Raw genomic sequence first — 13,079 nt, forward strand, 5'->3', positions numbered from 1 at the left:
TTCTGATTCGTGTGGTAGTGGCAGCGGTATGGAAGTGGAATGATCGAGTTTTAAATAAAGGAGTAGTGGTTGGTTAGTCTTGTGTGGTAAGATTGTGATGGTGATTAGTGTGTGTGGGGGGGGGTGTATGTCATGTGTGTGTGTGTGTGTGTGTGTGTGTGTGTGTGTGTGTGTTGTGTGTGTTGCCGTGTGTGTGTGTGTGTGTGTGTGTGTGTGTGTGTGTGTGTGTTGTGTGCTGCATTGTGTGTGTGTGTGTGTGTGTGTGTGTGTGTGTGTGTGTGTGTGTGTGTTGCATTGTGTGTGAGAGAGAGAGAGAGAGAGAGAGAGAGAGAGAGTGTGTGTGTGTGTGTGTGTGTGTGTGCGTGCGTGCATATGTGTTTGTGTATATGTGTGTGTGTGTGTGTGTGTGTGTGTGTGTGTGTGTGTGTGTGTGTGTGTGTGTCCATGAATGTGTGGTATGTGTCCATGAATGTGTGGTAGATTGTGATGGTGATTAGTGTGTGGGGTGTATGTCATGTGTGTGTGTGTGTGTGTGTGTGTTGTGTGTTGCCTTGTGTGTGTGTGTGTGTGTGTGTGTGTGTGTTGTGTGTTGCAGTGTGTGTGTGTGTGTGTGTGTGTGTGTGTGTGTGTGTGTGTGTGTGTTGTATTGTGTGTGTGTGTGTGTGTGTGTGTGTGTGTGAGTGCATGTGTGTGTGTTGCATTGTGAGAGAGAGAGAGAGAGAGAGAGAGAGAGTGTGTGTGTGTGTGTGTGCGTGTGCGCGCGCGCGTGCATATGTGTTTGTGTATGTGTGTGTGTGTGTGTGTGTGTGTGTCCCCATGAATGTGTGCATGTGTGTGCATGCATGCATGCATGCATACATGTGTGTGTGTGTGTGTGTGTGTGTGTGTGTGTGTGTGTTTGTGTGTGTGTGTGTGTGTGCAGCTCAGCAACAGCCACAACTCCGGGGGAATAAAATTAAAAAAAAAATCAGAGAATCCATGGGGAACTACTCACATCATAGCTGACACGGTGGTGCTTCCTTTTCTGAGGTATCTCTTCGTATCTGCAACAAGCACACACACACACACACACACACACACACACACACACACAATACCAATTATTATTAATGACTACACCTTTCACATGTCAGTTCTAATCACACACAAACAAACAACAACAACCAACAACACAGTTAAACCATGAAGTACATAAAATATGTACATTTCTCACCAAATTCTAATATGAAAGGCTCTGTTCTTTGTAACAAGCTCAAATGAAAAGAATGTTGCTTGCATGCACATCTCTCATGCGGCAGTTCTAGTCACACACACACAAAAACACCACACACAAAAAACATTCATGACCACTCTTTCTCACCCCCACCCCCACACTCTCCCCCTCCCATTCTACATACATCCAAAGTGAGCTGACATGGGTGGTGTTGGAGAACAAGGAAGCTGAGAGTGCTTACTGCTAGGTTTTAAAAAAAGATGGGTTTTTAGTGATGAGCGTAAAGCAGAAATAGAATCAGATGCACGGATATGATGTTCTGTGAAAGAGTAATACATAGCAACACTCAGTTCGTTGATAAAACATCCATTTCAGCTATAAGAAAACACTTCCTACTTTTCTCATGGAACATCTGTGTTTAGCGTCCAAAAACAACCAACAACATTGCTTAATAAAGTAAATTCATAAACTAAGGTCCACGGCTCGTTCAGATAGCCTGGAGGTTTCTAGAGTCCAAAAAACCATGGGCCCAGACACACGGGCAGAGAGAGTCACACATGTATGCTACACACACAGAGAGTCACACAGAAAAACACACACACACACACACACACACACACACACAGGCACACCAACAAGTATCAGTATCCGTATCAGTAGCTCAAGGAGGCGTCACTGCGTTCGGACAAATCCATATACGCCACACCACATCTGCCAAGCAGATGCCTGACCAGCAGCGTAACCCAACGCGCTTAGTCAGGCCTTGAGAAAAAAAATAAATAAATAAATAAAAATAAAACAAACAAAACAAAAAAATAAACAAATAAATAAATAAATGAGTAAAATAAAAAGAAATTAAAAAAGTAAATTAATAAATAAATAATAGATAAATACATTAAAAAAAAGAACTACTACTAATAATAATAATATTTACAAGACGCAAAAACTTGATGAAGTCAACTGTAACTGTAACACCAACTTCTTCTGCGTTCACTCGTATGCACACGAGTGGGCTTTTACGTGCATGACCGTTTTTAACCCCGCCATGTAGGCAGCCATACTCCGTTTTCGGGGGTGTGCATGCTGGGTATGTTCTTGTTTCCATAACCCACCGAACGCTGACATGGATTACAGGATCTTTAACGTGCGTATTTGATCTTCTGCTTGCATATACACACGAAGGGGGTTCAGGCACTAAGCAGGTCTGCACATATGTTGACCTGGGAGATCGTAAAAATCTCCACCCTTTACCCACCAGGCGCCGTCACCGTGATTCGAACCCGGGACCCTCAGATTGACAGTCCAACGCTTTAACCACTCGGCTATTGCGCCCGTCTGTAACACCAACAAAACACAGACAACTGATCCTGCATGCACCACTGCTGAGTGGGGAAGAGAGGGGAGTGTGGGGGGGAGTCGGGTGGGGGAGGGGAGGGGAGGGGTCGCAAGGTCAGGGGTCAGCCAATCCAGTAGAACAACACTGACCTTCATTTACTGCCCCTGCCCCACCCCACCCCACCCCACCCCAATCCCCCTGTTACTACTTTTAATAAGTTTGGCATTGATCAATGGATTGATAGTATCCTATGGCATCCACAACAGCAAGACCTGGCCAAGTGGGGAGCGAGAGGGGAAGAAGTGGGAGGGGGGTGGGGTGGGGGAGGGGTTTAAGAAGGGTCGGGGGGTGGGGGTGGGGTGGGGGTGGGGGGTTATCACAGTATCATGGACGTGTAAGTTACATGTTACTTTGGTGGTGATGTCCTGTAATTATTCAGGGTCTTTTCTTATCTTTTCTTTTCCTTAAAAAGTCCTCTGGTCTGTATGTACATGAGACTCGAACCCGCTGGACGCTCGGTTCTTGTCTTAGTCAACTGCATTTTCACAAGAGGCCATGTATACACACTGTCTCTCTTTCACTTATACACACGTGTATGCACACACGTCATATTTGTATTTGTATTTCTTTTTATCACAACAGATTTCTCTGTGTAAAATTCGGGCTGCTCTCCCCAGGGGAGAGCGCGTCGCTATACTACAGCGCCACCCCCCCCCCCCCCCCCCTTTTTTTTCTTCTTTCTTTCTTTCTTTTCCCATGCAGTTTTATTTGTTTTTCCTATCGAAGTGGATTTTTCTACAGAATTTTGCCAGGAACAACCCTTTTGTTGCCGTGGGTTCTTTTACGTGCGCTAAGTGCATGCTGCACACGGGACCTCGGTTTATCGTCTCATCCGAATGACTAGCGTCCAGACCACTCAAGGTCTAGTGGAGGGGGAGGAAATGGCGGCTGAGCCGTGATTCGAACCGGCGCACTCAGATTCTCTCGCCTCCTAGGCGGACGCGTTACCTCTAGGCCATCACTCCACTATATATATATATATATTTTTTTTTAAACCAACCTTTCCTCCACACACACCCCACCCCTCCACCCCCTACTCCCTTCTTCTCCCCAACGCACATTTATTTGTGTATTCCTTTATTCATTCATTCATTTTTATACAATCCATCCTTTCTTACCGAAAAGTGGTTAGAGGAGAAAAAAAAACACCACAACAACTGAAGACTGTACACATGCAGTTTCCCATCCCCCCCCCCACCCCCACCCCTCCCCACCAACTCCCCCGCCTCCCCCCTCCCATCCCCCAGTCTCACTGGCTGCCTTTTGAATAGCAACCAACACAGCCTGGCTTTCCAGTACAGAGTAAGTGCGATGATGTCACAGGCTGCGTGAACTCGTGAACTCGGGGGGTGGGGGGCGCGGGGGGGGGGGGGGGGGGGGCGGGGGGGGGGGGGGGGGGGGGGGGGGAAAGACTGTTGTTTTAAAAAATTTTTTTAAAACCCCTGGAAAACCCCCTGGCGCCCTCCCTTCTGATGTTTTAAAACCGTGATAGGATATTTAAATTTATAAAAAATACGGGCAAAAAAACCGTCGTTTTCTGCCATTTTTCCATTCCAAAAGAAAGGGGATTTTTTAATTAAAAAATAAAACATTTCAATGTGCAAATTTTTAAAAGAAATTGGTAGTTTTAAAAAAAATTAAAAAACAAATATTTTAAACCCCATCCAAAAGAAAAAAAGGGGACTTTTTGGGTTTCAATGTTAAAAAAATAGGTAATTTAAATGTCTTATCGCATTTATCTTTTTTTTTTTTGATTTTTTTTTTTTTCTTTTCATTTAACTTTGAGCGCTTATAAACCGTCAGTTTAATTGAAAAAAATTGTTGATTTTGATTTCGTTCTGTTAAAAAAAACCCAACCAAAACCCCCCCCCATCCCCATTTTCTATTTTGTTTTTGGGGGATTTTCTTTTTTTTTTCTTTTCTTTTTTGTGGGGGGCTATACTTTTCGTAATTACGGGGGGGTTTTATGATGAGTTTTAAACCCCCATTACACCCCTCCCCCTTCTTGCATGGGGGTGTCTTGTTTCCCTCCCCCGAAGTGGGGGGTTCTTCTTTCTCTTTTTCTTCTGTGCGTTCAACGGGGGGGTTCGGACGCAGGTTTTTACGGTTGACCGGGGAGATCGTAAAAATCCCACCCTTTACCCACCAGGCGCCGTCCCGTGATTCAAACCCCGGGCCCCCTCAGATGAAGTCCAACGTTTTTAACCATTGGGCATTCCCCCCGTGCAAGTGGAATGTCCGGGCTGTGTTGACTGGTTTGGGGTTACAGGGCTCCCAAAGGGAATGTTCCCCACCAGGCAGGCGCGCTTTCAATGGGGAGTGTGGCTAGAGGAACGCGTCCGCCTGGGAACCCAAAAATCTGGGGCCACGGGCCCCCAATCACGGCTCAGCCGCCATTTTTCCCCCCCTCCACTAGCCCCTTGAGGGGTGTCGGGCGCAGTCATTGGGATAGATGAAAAACCCAAGGGCCCCCGGTGCAGCATGCACTTAGCGCAGTAAAAAAATCCATGGCAAAAAAAGGGTTTGTCCCTGGAAAAATTTCGTAAAAAATCCATTTTGATAGGAAAACAAATAAAACGCACGCAAAAAAAAAAAAAAAAGGGGTGGGGCTCTCGGGGTTATGTGTTCTCCCGGGGGGAAAGCCCTCAAATTTCACACAGAAAAATCTTTTTGTGAAAAAAAAAAAATTTGGGTGTGTTTTCTCCCAATTTATGCAAACAAAAAAAAAAGGGGGCCGGCGTGTTAGGGGGGGTGGGGGGTGTTGGGGGGGGGGAGACAGAGACAAAGAGAGAGAAAGACAGAGAGACAGAGACAGAGACACACAAGACAGAGACACACACACAAAAGGACAGAGACAGATTAATTGTTTGCTTTGCTTTACTTTTTTTTTCTCTCTCTCTCTTTCTTTCTTTCTTCAAGAGACACACAGACATTGTATGGAAACCATCCTCCACCCCCCCTCTAAAAAAAAACCCACCTTCATACCGTGCCAGCACTGAAGGAGCGTCAAGCACCCTTTGACAACTGACCAAAACACCATAATCCACCTGAAATACCCATTGGTTTACGTATAGCGGGACCATTCCACGGGTGTCCTTATAGTACGCACACTCTCGCAACACTCAACACTCGTGTCTAATCTCCTGCTACAGATAACACTGCAGTATCTAGCCTTGTGGTGTGGAATATATATATGTTATATAATATATATGTATATCAACCCAAGCAGTAAGTCAGCATTCCTAACAAACCAGGCATCTCAAGTCAGGCAGCCACGAAGATATGGCTGCAGAATAATCTTTTGTTCACACACTTCGGACCTTGGGGGGGTGCGAGAGGGGTGGGTGTGTGTGTGTGGTGGGGGGGGGGGGGGGGGGGCGGCAGGGACAGGGAGGTCAAACCAGTGATAATGGGATAGCACAGCTACCCCTCAACACTGACTGTCGCTTTAAAACAAAGCGTGTTGCAGCATAACAGTTGTGTGTGTGGTGTGTTTTGTGTGTGTGTGTGTTATGTGTTGCTGCACCGGGCAGAATTTGGGGACGGGTGGGGGTGTGTGTGTGCGGGGGAGGGGGGGGGGGGGGGGGGGGGTGGGGGGGGGGGGTTCATGACCTTTTCTATCGATCTATTTGTATACTGAAAAAGGATCCAGCCCACAACACGAACATCCCCCCTTTTTGTTCAGGTCTGTTTGACTAATTTTTGTTTTGGGGAAAAACTTTTTTTTTTTTTTAAATTCTAAAAAATTTTTTCTTAGTAGTTTTCATTTCCAGTTTTCCAGTTTCTTAAATCATGGGGGACCCTTTATTTTGTGCAATTTTTTTGTTGTTGTTTTTTTTTTTTTGTTTTTTTTTTTTTCATTATCACTAAATATAAAAAAAACCCAAAACCCCCAATACCCTGTTCGACTTTTGGGGGTCAACGACAACCCTCGCCTTTTTTGTCAGCATTGAAAGATATATAATATATAATATATATATATATATATATATATATATATATACTGACACAAAAATGTGCATTGCTTTAGTTTTATGCCTTTCTTTTTCAAACTCCGCCACATGCACATCTCTTTGTGTGTGTGTGTGTGTGTGTGTGTCATGTTTCAAGAAGGCAGTCTCAGGTTTGTGCGCACCCCCCCACCCCCACCCCCAACCCCTCCCCCCCCACTTGGCACACAGACAAAAACAACCCATGATAACAAAAAGTGTTGTCCTCTGGCAAAGTTCTGAAGAAGGTATATATATATATATATTATATATCCACTCTGATAGAGACACAGTTAATTGAATAAATGCATTCACTCAAAGCCTGACTGGTGTGTTGGGTTATGCTGCTGCTGTCAACAGCGTCCGGCATCTGCCTAGCATCTGCAGTGTAGCATGCATGGATCTGTCTGTCTGTCGTGCGGTGACGCCTCCTTGAGAAACTGAAACTGAAACTGAAAGCAAGAATGAGTCTGACGGACCCATGGCAAATGGATAGAATAGAACTTGAATAGAATGGAACAGAATATGTCTTTATTACCAAGTGTACCGGGGTCACAAGGAATATTGGGGGTGGGGGGATAGTACATAACAAGATACGAACATAAATCTAAAACCATACACAAACACAGATACAGTGGAAATCAGGATACATACAAGTGCATATAAATTGGGCGAATAACTGACTACAGTGATGATTAAAATATTTAAAAAAATTCACTACTAGTATGGCTACCTCCATAATAAGACCCGTTCAACCATGAACACAATAACAGACACCTGTATATATATATATATATATAATATATATATATATATATGCATAGAGGACCATTCCACAGTATGTCCTCACAGTACACGCACACAGACTGACAAAGTTCAATTCCAGCCCAGACTGAAAATGTTCCAGACCAACCTCACAGAACAGAATAGACACAGAATATTATTTTTATTCTATGTCTTTATTACCAAGTGTACCGGGGTGTCACAAGGAATATTGGGGGGTTGGGGGGGGGGGGGGGGTAGTACATAAAAGGCACAAACATAAATTGAAAATCATACACAAACACAGATACAGTAGAATTTAGGACACATACGATGTGTATCACTGTTATGTGTCCTAGACAGACATACACATTCACAAGCCAAACTGTATCATAAATTTGTCAGCATCACCAGTGGCAAAAGAGATCTGCAACAGAATTATTGAAGATATCCTGGTATCAATGTTCAGTTTTCACCACTTTTCTATTATTAAAAAAAAAAAAAAAAAAAAAAAAAAAAATCATTTATTTATTCAAATGCATTCAAGCTCTTTATTGAGTGGTACTGGTCAAAGGGGTTTATCAAAACATTTCTTTCTTTTTTTTATCCAAGACTTTTCCAGATCATACAGGGCAATACATACCCCCCCCCCCCCCCAACTTTTCAAGTTCTGGGAATGGTTCTATCTCTCTTTTTTTTTCTTCTTTTTTTTCCAAAACTGTTTCAGGCTTCCATGACTGAGATTGTAAAAAAACATGCACGCGCACACACACACACACACACACACACACACACACACACACACACACAACACAAAAGGGGTGGGGGGGGTGGGGTGGGGGGTGGGGGGAGAAAAAATAAGATGTTTTTGTCCCTAAAAACTGAATTATTCAAGTCGTGCACACAGCTGCTAAAACATCTCTATAGAGATTCTACTTCAAAACACAGACAGAGAGAGAAAGGTAAGGAGACACACATCTATAGCAACCAGTCAAATAAGAGCAGAGGGGGGAAAAAAAACCCCACTAAAGTGAAAACAAAACAAAACAACAAAAGATGAAAACTTCATTAAAAAACAAAAAAAAAAAAAATTAGGAAAGAAGGCCGCAGTCTGCAATGCACAATTAAACCCGGTGAATCATGCATCCTCCTTTGGACTGGGATTTTCTTCTGCTGGCATACGCAAGCCAGCAGTAGTGATGAATAAAGCGACGTTACATGTTTGCATTATTCACCGCAGCTTGTCTTCCAATGCATTTACTGTGGGTTTGCCACGGCTTGCCGACCCTCAATAGACTGAGGACACTGAGACTTTTACGCAGCTCCAAAACACTCTTTGACTTTTCCTTGGCTACCGATCGGACGCAAGCATTCCTACAAACTTGTACAATACATGACTCGGCCATGCTGGGTTCTTGTTCTACAAATCCAACTTACACACACACACCACACCCACACAACACACACACCACAATATATATATATATATATATATATACATGTGTGTGTGTGTGACGTGTGTGTGTGTGTGTGTTACCAATGTACCTGTATTACCTGTGTGCTAGCTAAATCCGGAAGCGTAAGCTCACGGACTTGCAGTTGTGTACCTTGGTGTAATGCAGAGAGTTACCACTCTGCACTATTTGTAATGAATTATCTCCTGGCCTCATTATTTTTTAATTTCCAGCTGAAAAACCCCGAGGCAAAACCCTGTGTTTGTTCTTATTTTCCATGTTTCCCGGTGGGTTGTTCAGGATTGAAAGAGGGATGCCTCTTGAGTAAAAGCTAATTTGTTTTTCCATTTTTTTTCTGTCTTTTTCGTGTGGCACATGTCAAATGATTGGTAAAGGGAAAGGGCCCGGGGCTCCTTTTTTTTTTTTTTTTTTTTTTTTTTTTTAGGAAGTATCGGGGGTTTTTTTTCCAATGACCTTTTTTTTACCTGTGGCTAGCGATTCGGGACAAAAAAACACTGACTTGAAGTTGGTGCCTGGTAAAGGGGAAGTTCCCTTTTGTATCATATCAAAGGGGCGCATGCGTTCGGACAAATCCCTAAGCTACCCACATCTGCCCAAACGTCCCGACCACAGCAAAAACCCAACCGCTTAGTAAACCTTTTTAAAGAGAGTTACCACCCTTTTATATTTGAAAAAATTTTTTTATATTTTAACCCCAGAATCTTTCAAATTTTCACCCCCTATATCCCAAAATGTACTAATTTTGCTTCAAATCATTTTATATTTTATATTATATATATAATAACTGATGAACATATACTTCCCCCTCCCCCCCCCCCACCTCTCCCCCCCCTCCCCCACCCCTCTCCATTCTCTTTTTCTATTTCTTTTTTTTTTTTTTTTGTCTTTTTTTTTTTCCCCCTTTCCCTTTTTTGCCCCAGGGCTGGGTAAAAAAAAAAAAAAAAAAAGAACTGTCTTACTCAAATAACTGGAAAAAAAAAATTTTTTGTTCTTTATCATTCTCTTTTCCCTTTTCTGAAATTTATAAATTATTAAAAAAACATTTATCCAATTGTTACACAAAATAACAAATACCCCACATTTAAAACAGACAAACAAACAAAAACAAAAAACCACCAACCCACCCAAAAACAAAAAAAGTTCTCCCGCTCCCCCCCTCTTGTGATCTGTCTACTTGCTTTGAAAAGGAAAAACACACACACACACACAACAACAAAACCCAACAAAAGATACACACCAACACCAAAAAAATACCAAACACAAAACACAAACCAAAAAAACAACACCCCAAAAAAAAAAAAACAAAAAAAACAAAAAAGGAAAAGAAAAAAGAAGATGACGTCAATAGTGGGCCGAAACTCCTTATCTTTGGCCCGGTCCCCAAAACAGTTTCAGTAAACTCTTGTTTTTTGTTGTATAAAAGGCTTCCAAGTGGGAATGTTGTGCAATTTCCAGAAAATGAGATGAAATAAAACCTCAGCCTTCTTTCTTCATCTTTCGGGGCTTCCAGACCCCAGGGCTTGAAAAAACCAACTTTTTTTTGTTTGTTTTGTTTTTTTGTCTTGTTTTTTTTCTGAAATCACGCCAGAACATTTTTACCCAAAAAAAACACTTTTCAGCAAACCAAAAACCCAAAACCAAAACTTTTTAACCCCAAAAAATTGTTCCCCAAAAGCACTGTGAAACCAAAAAAACTAAAAAAACCCCCCCTCCACCACCCTACCCCCAGTAAAAAAACTTCCTAAACTTATATAATTTAAATTTATATTTTATTTTATAGAATTAATAACGGTTTTGCCTGGAAAATGAAGTTTACTGTTCTTTTTTTTCATTCGAAAAACATTTTTTGGTGCGCATTAAGTTTTTGAAAAAAAACAAAAAAAAGATGCTCTTTTACAAAACATATTTTTCAAGGTAAGGGGGAAAAGGCCATGTTTTGTTTTGTTGTTTTTGGGTTGTTGTTTTTTAATCCCAGCACCTGAATCTGAACGGAAATAGGCATTAATCTGGGCAGATTCATTATAAGTTGTATTCTTCACCTGGACATATCATAGACTAGAAATGATGTGTGGAGGAGGGGGTAGAGGAGGTTGCAGGGTAATGTGTGTGTGTGTGTGTGTGTGTGTGTGTGTGTGTGTTGGAGCTCATGTACGTTTATATGTATTTGACTGTGCTCATCTCTGTGAAACTGTGTGTTTGGCGCCATATCTGTTATGGCATGTGTGGAGTTGGTATGTTGTGAATGAGTGTCTTCATGTTTTACATTTATTTGCTTATTTATCATCATTGTTGTCTTATTATTTAAACATTTATTTATTATTAATATTATTATTATTATTATCTTTATTATTATTTTCAATCACTACTCACCTTTTTTATATCATAATTATTATTATTTGTATATTTATGTAAGTTTTTTTTTTCTCAAGGCCTCTGACTAACTAAACTGAAACTGAAACTGAAAATATCATTTTCTTGAAGAGTACCACTATCAACTATCATATCTGTGAACACTGACATCAGAACCAGCTTTTTTTTTATTTCATTTGGTTTCTGATTACAATGGCCATTGAATGAATACATGTGCAATATGTTCATTACTCAGAATCGGGATATGAAAAAAACAACAACAAAAAAAATACCGCACTGTCCCCTCCCTCCCTCCCCTTCCTGCAGCCCCTACCACCCCCTCCCCCACACACACCCTCTCCTTACTCACTCACATCTCAATTTTCTTTCTCTTCTTCCCCATCTTCAACTTCTTGGTGCAATCTTCTTTCTTCTTCTAACTTCTTTTTTCTTCACCTTCAATTCCCAATTATTTTGCAAACAAAGTTAAAAACAAATTATGTTAAAAACACACACAAGTTTGCAGACATCAAATGAAAGAAGAACCAAAAAAAAAAGGGGGGGGGGGGGAGGGGGGGGGGGTGATGCTGAATTATGACAATGCATTCTTCCTGCGGGAGAACAGCTGTAATTTCACACAAGAGAAATCTGTTAGTGACAAAATGCAACACAATACAAAACAGCTATTGTACAAAATTACATTTTTGTCACAGTACAAACGAAGGCTGATGAATTATTTCATTCGACTTTTTTCGCTGAACAGTCAACAACAGAGCATGTGCAGACTTCCAGAGCTCTTTCTTTCTTTGTAAACATGTGTAGACCTCTCCTCAGAAGTATGACCATAATCTCAAAAGATTAGAGTCGAACAAAAGACATGTTTACATGTGCCAAGCGTGCATGCCGTAAGCCTTTAAGCTCAGCAGAAATTATTATTCCCCCCCCCCCCCCCCCCCCCCCCCCCTTCCAATCCTAACCCCACCACCCGCTTCCAATGAACAAACGATCGGACTCTCTTTTTATTCTGTTCTGTCAGCCTATACGTACGTTTCACACTTAAAAGCTTCTAGTGTCAGTCCGCCCGCCCCCGCCCTCCCCTCCCCTTCTTCAAAAGCTTGCCTGGCATACACACATGGCCGAGTTCAGGGAGATCTTTCTTTGTGAGCCGTTAACAATCAAACGTAAATTGGAAAAAAAAAAAAAAAAAAAAAAAAAGCCTCACTAGGGATAAGCTCATATGAATTTGTGTCCACCACAGTATGGTGTGTGTGTGTGTATATATATATATATATATATATATATATATATATATATCAGTGAGTGGTGAGTTCGGGGGTGTGCAAGAAACCCAAGCAGCTGTAACAACAACTTCCGGGTGGACTCGACTCCCTCAGGGGAGACTACTGTGGGGGAAGGGAGGTCCCTTAATTTGATTAACAACGCTCTCCTGTCTTCCAGCAGAAGGCAAAAAAAAAAAAAAAAAGTCAAAAGATTGACACAACAGCTTCAGCGAGTCAGCACGGATCTTACATTCCTGGGAAGTGTTGACCAGGGCGTTTGGTCAGGACTGCCTGATTAAGAGGGTAGCTAGCTGCAGGCGTGACAACATGTTAAGAGAGTAAGACTAAAGAAAAGTGGGAACATGACCACCTCCAAAGCTGTTGACAAATGAACTACCTGACAGAAACTGACTTCAAAATAATAATAATAATAATAATGTAGATTGACTCCCACACCTCATACTAGACTGGCAGTTTGTTGTCTTTACAAATAAAGTTGTACAAAAAGTTATATATACATATAAACATATACATGCATTCAAAATCAACATATCATGTACACAAGCGTGTGCACATACAAACACCAAAACACTTGTACACACACACACACACACA

General features: G+C 41.8%; 1 protein-coding gene across 1 annotated transcript in view; it reads right to left on the minus strand.

The window, feature by feature from the left end:
• Positions 1–13,079, minus strand: part of LOC143290739 (doublecortin domain-containing protein 2-like) — a gene marked incomplete at its 3' end in the record, with an annotated part of 165,346 nt that overhangs the window by 49,776 nt on the left and 102,491 nt on the right. Inside the window, exon 2 of the mRNA XM_076600254.1 lies at positions 995–1,043. Within this exon, the coding sequence (XP_076456369.1) occupies positions 995–1,043 (49 nt within the window). The remainder of the gene's footprint in view (positions 1–994; positions 1,044–13,079) is intronic.

This window comes from Babylonia areolata, chromosome 16 (assembly GCF_041734735.1).
Source record: "Babylonia areolata isolate BAREFJ2019XMU chromosome 16, ASM4173473v1, whole genome shotgun sequence".
Taxonomy (NCBI): Eukaryota; Metazoa; Mollusca; class Gastropoda; order Neogastropoda; family Buccinidae; genus Babylonia; species Babylonia areolata.